This window comes from Oxyura jamaicensis, chromosome 2, assembly GCF_011077185.1.
Source record: "Oxyura jamaicensis isolate SHBP4307 breed ruddy duck chromosome 2, BPBGC_Ojam_1.0, whole genome shotgun sequence".
In the NCBI taxonomy this organism is placed as follows: domain Eukaryota; kingdom Metazoa; phylum Chordata; class Aves; order Anseriformes; family Anatidae; genus Oxyura; species Oxyura jamaicensis.
Window position 1 is genome coordinate 148,410,749 of NC_048894.1, and position 5,027 is coordinate 148,415,775.

General features: G+C 53.2%; 1 protein-coding gene across 1 annotated transcript; it reads left to right on the top strand.

The window, feature by feature from the left end:
- Window positions 1-511: 511 nt before the first annotated feature.
- MYC (MYC proto-oncogene, bHLH transcription factor) lies at window positions 512-4,678 on the top strand. Its single transcript, XM_035319139.1, has 3 exons — window positions 512-789; window positions 1,819-2,527; window positions 3,536-4,678. The coding sequence occupies exons 2-3, from the start codon at window positions 1,834-1,836 to the stop codon at window positions 4,096-4,098; spliced, it is 1,257 nt and encodes a 418-aa protein (XP_035175030.1). The 5' UTR covers window positions 512-789; window positions 1,819-1,833; the 3' UTR covers window positions 4,099-4,678.
- Window positions 4,679-5,027: the final 349 nt, after the last annotated feature.

A 5,027-nucleotide genomic window follows, 5' to 3' on the forward strand; every position in this document is an offset into this window, starting at 1 on the left:
GGGCTGAACCCCCCCCTTGTGCCGTGCCGGGGAGCGCTGAGCAAGGAGGGAAACGGCGAGGAGCAGCCTTCCTAGTAATTCTTTTTTTTTTTTTTTTTTTTACTATGTTTACTTCCGACCTCTCCTTGCGCAGCTCGTAGTAAGAAGGGTGGAAAAAAAATAAATAATTAAAAATAAAATAAAAAATAAAATAAAAAACCACCGCGGAGCGCTGCATCGCCTCCCCCAGCCCTTCCAAACCTCCCAGCGGAATTAAAGGCTCTGGGGGTGGGGGGGGGACACGCGGAGCTCCTCGGCCGCCCCCTCGCGGTGCCGCCCTCCCCGAGACCAGTCGCGGAGCCCTGCGCGCCCGCTGCCGAAGGGGGGCGCGGGCGGCGGCGTCGGCGGCGCGCACGGCGGGAGCGAGCGGGGCCCCGCGGTGCTGCCCCCGCCCCGCGGCACCTCTCGCCCGCCCCTCGCCGGCGCTTTAAAGGAGGAAAGCAACTAAACTTCTATTGTACCAGACAGAGCGCGCCGCGCCGCCTTGGACCGTACAATCTGATTCCCCTTCTCTCCGCTGCTCCTTGATTTTTTTATTATTATTATTTTTTTTTTTCTAAACCGTGGTGGGAGGAAGAGATCTACGTTCTCCCGGCGTTTTGTCTTTTTTTTTTTTTTTTTTCCCCGTCCTATCCGGCGGTTCTTTTTATAATTTTATATATATATTATTTTTTCCTTATTTTGTTGGTCCCCGCACCGCCCGCAATAATTGCCTCGCTCCGGTTCGCAGCTGGCGCCTTGGAGAAGCCGGTGAGTCGCGGGGCTCCGCTTTTCCCATCACTCGATCCGCCGCGGTCGTGGCTTGGACTGACAGGGCTGCTGACACCGGGGGCCGCCGGGGCTGCGCTCCGAGGACGGGGACACCGGCGGTCCCCCCCCCGGGGGACTCTCCCCTGCGCCGGGGCACCGGCCTTCCCCATCCTTTCGCTTGCTCTCGGCTCTTCAAATATCTCTATTTTATTTTTCGGGGGAGGGGAAACATTTGCTTCTCCCGCGTATGCACGGGCAGATTATGCTTATTGCACATTCTGCCTATATTCATATATACGGGTATATATATATGGATATATGCGTGTATATATATATGTGTATATATATGTGTGCGTAGATATATATATATATATATTTATATATATATGCGTGTATATGACAAGACCTGGCAAACTTTGCTGAGGTCCCTGCCCGTCCCCGCGCCTTGCCCGCACGCCCAGGTGGGTGGCAAGGGAGCAGCCCCCCTGGCTGCTGGGAGCTCCCCCCTCCCTTCCTTCCCTTCCCGGCTCGATCCCGGATCCCCGATCCCGGGCTGGCGGAGCGGCTCCGGGAGGGAAGGAAGGGGGCTTCGTGCCGGAGCCGTGCCCCGTGTGAACGCGGCGGCTGCGGAGGGATGGCGGGAGGGAGCCGTGCCGAGCCGTGTCGAGCTGAGCAGTGCCGGGCTGCACGCAGCTGCCGAGCTGCCGGAGCCCCTCCGGGAGAGCCGCGGGTAGGGTGGTCGGGGCGGCACCGGGAGCTGCCCCCTCGGTACATCAAGTCGCGCCTCCGACTTGGGAGAGGTTGAGGGGAGGGTCGTGCCTTTTAATTATTATTATTTTGGATTTTATTATGATTTTTTTAACATTATCTTGAAACCGACTGCATGGGTTTTTTGCCCGTCGGCACGGTACGGGGGGCCGGGAGGGAGCGCTGCGCGCCGGGGGGCGGTCGCCCCCTTTAGGGTCGCGGGGGGCGGGGAGCCGACCCCCGAGGCTCACCCCGGCGCCCCCCTGTCCCCCCCTCCTGCAGGCACCAGCCGCCGCGATGCCTCTCAGCGCCAGCTTCCCCAGCAAGAACTATGATTACGACTACGACTCGGTGCAGCCCTACTTCTACTTCGAGGAGGAGGAGGAGAACTTCTACCTGGCGGCGCAGCAGAGGGGCAGCGAGCTGCAGCCCCCAGCCCCGTCCGAGGACATCTGGAAGAAGTTTGAGCTCCTGCCCACGCCGCCTCTGTCGCCCAGCCGCCGCTCCAGCCTGGCCGCCGCCTCCTGCTTCCCCTCCACTGCCGACCAGCTGGAGATGGTGACGGAGCTCCTCGGGGGGGACATGGTGAACCAAAGCTTCATCTGCGACCCGGACGACGAGACTTTCGTCAAATCCATCATCATCCAGGACTGCATGTGGAGCGGTTTTTCCGCCGCCGCCAAGCTGGAGAAAGTGGTCTCCGAGAAGCTGGCGTCTTACCAGGCGGCCCGACGGGAGGGGGGTCCCACATCCCGGCCCGGCCCTACGGGACCCCCAACGGGGGGACCGCCGCCTCCGCCTCCCCCCGGCCCCGCAGCATCGGCCGGGCTCTACCTGCACGACCTGGGCGCTGCCGCCGCTGACTGCATCGACCCCTCGGTGGTCTTCCCCTACCCGCTCAGCGAGAGAGCCCCCAGGGCCGGACAGCCCGGTGCCAGCCCCACCGCACTGCTGGGCGACGACACGCCGCCCACCACCAGCAGCGACTCGGGTGAGTGGGGTCCACGCGTGTTTTTTGGGGGTCAAGTGGGCGGACGCGCACCCCGACCTGCTTCTTGTCTTCTCTCACCCTCCCACCTCACACGGGTGTTTTAAATGCCACGTTAGCGAGGCTCCCTGCGAGTTTAGTTCCTGGAAAAAACAGCCCGGTTTTCCCTCCAAGGGTGGAGGGAGGAGAAAAAAAAAGGGGAAAGAAAAAAAAAAAGAAAAAAAAAAAAAAAAAAGGAGGGAGGGAGAAACTTTCATAACAGGGTCAGAGTCGGACTTCGGAGCCGGAACAGCGTCCAAGTGGAGCTGCTTCCCAGTGACATCTGGGGGCCGGCAAGGAGTTAACCCCAGCCCGAGAGCCGCAGGGAGAATGTGCAGGCAGGGAGGTGCTAGTGAAAGTGACTGCGAGGAGTGAATGGGGCTGGGAAAGTTTTAGAAATGCTTCCTTAGGTATTTGACAGCGTGTTCCGTCTGCTCGTAAATCTGGTTTGAAAGCGAGTTTCTACTCAAAGCACTACAGCCTTCATTTTTTTTTTCTTTGGATTTTCCACAAATTAACAGATCAAGAGAGATTCTGAAAATGTCTCTGAATACACACGTGTGTTAAGTAAGCTCTTTTGAGGCGTGGCCAAAGCCTGCTAAATCCTTAATTAAGGACAGCTTGAGTCTAGGAGCTTCGTTGTGCTCTGCTGCTGACAACCGAGGTTAAATTTTCCTGCTATCTTTCATACGCGCCTCGGGATTACGCAAGATCTTTGCAAATTTTGAAACCAGGGAGTCAGGGCTCCGAGCGCACTCGGTGTGTCCTATTGCTCTTGAAACGCTGCTCCTTAAAGGAAAGGCTCTTGAGGAGGGCAAGTGGAGTTTTGCAGCATTGAGTGCGTTTAATATGGGTTTGTCAATGGGTTCCTCGCACTGCGGCTTGGAGCAACCCCCTGTCATAAATACAGCAGTCCTGAGAGTTTTTGTGCAGATTGGCTTACGATTCTTCTCTTTTTTCTTTCCCGTGCAGAAGAAGAACAAGAGGAAGATGAGGAAATTGATGTTGTTACATTAGCTGAAGCGAACGAGTCCGAATCTAGCACAGAGTCCAGCACAGAAGCATCAGAAGAGCACTGTAAGCCCCACCACAGCCCACTGGTTCTCAAACGGTGTCATGTCAACATCCATCAGCACAACTATGCCGCTCCTCCCTCCACCAAGGTGGAGTACCCGGCTGCAAAAAGGCTAAAGTTGGACAGTGGCAGAGTCCTCAAACAGATCAGTAATAACCGAAAATGCTCAAGTCCCCGCACGTCAGACTCGGAGGAGAACGACAAGAGGCGAACGCACAACGTCTTGGAGCGCCAGAGGAGAAACGAGCTGAAGCTGAGTTTCTTTGCCTTGCGTGACCAGATACCTGAGGTGGCCAACAATGAGAAGGCACCCAAGGTCGTCATCCTGAAAAAAGCAACAGAGTACGTTCTCTCCATCCAGTCAGATGAACACAGACTGATCGCAGAGAAAGAGCTGTTGAGGCGGAGGAGAGAACAGTTGAAACACAAACTTGAGCAGCTAAGGAACTCTCGTGCATAGGAACTCTGGGGCATCACTTAGAGCAACCCAAACTAGACTGAAATGATGATAAAATATTAATGTTTCTAATATCATTCATGAACTACACCAGTCCATCAAGTATGGAACTATTTCAAGTGCATGCTGTGCGAATTAACTTGAGACTACACAACCTTGGCTGAATCTCCAAACGGTTTGGCCAGAACCTCAAAACTGCCTCATAATTGATACTTTGGGCATAAGGGATGATGGGACATTCTTCATGCTTGGGGATGAACTCTTCAACTTTTTTTCTTTTAAAATTTTGTATTTAAGGCATTTTTTTCTTATGAGAATTCCAAAAAAAAGTTGTCCCCAGATTGCTGTATATATTTACACATCTTCTTGCCATGTAAATACCTTTAATAAAGTCTTTATAGAAAAATGTGCAACATTAATACGCAACAGTTGTGGCAACTGGATTTATACTTGTCTTGAACTTCTGTGCCATAACATTTCACAGTTGTTGTTTTTTTTATTTAAATACATTTTTCTTTTAAAGAAATGATTTTTATTTTGTTTTTAGATAAATAAATATTTGCCCAAAATATAATTAGCTAAATCCTGTGTAAAGACTTTGCTTTGTTTTCCAGTGTTGTCATTAGATGCTTATTTCCATGACATCCTTCTCTCTGTCATCACAGCAGTGACCTGACCAAAGTAAAAGTAGGTTTAGGCAAGAGGAAAATTTTGCAGTTTAGCAGGGAGTTTGGTTCCTTTTCTTTCCTTCTCCCCTCCTAATAATCCAAGTAGACAAGACCAGCACTTTTAAGAGTTTTGCCAGTCCAGCTGCTGTTGCCACCACTGCCCCAACGAGGGGGCTGGCACTAGTGTCCATCCTGGCAATCCATCATCTCTGCCTGCTGAAAGTAAAGTGGAGCCATTGTATTTTTACACCAGCAGCTCCAGTG

Excerpts from the sequence above, each read along its gene's own strand:
- MYC (XM_035319139.1), top strand. The coding sequence starts at position 1,834 with ATGCCTCTCAGCGCCAGCTTCCCCAGCAAGAACTATGATTACGACTAC. Across the intron at positions 2,528-3,535 it reads CACCACCAGCAGCGACTCGG|AAGAAGAACAAGAGGAAGAT; the intron begins GTGAGTGGGGTC and ends TTTCCCGTGCAG.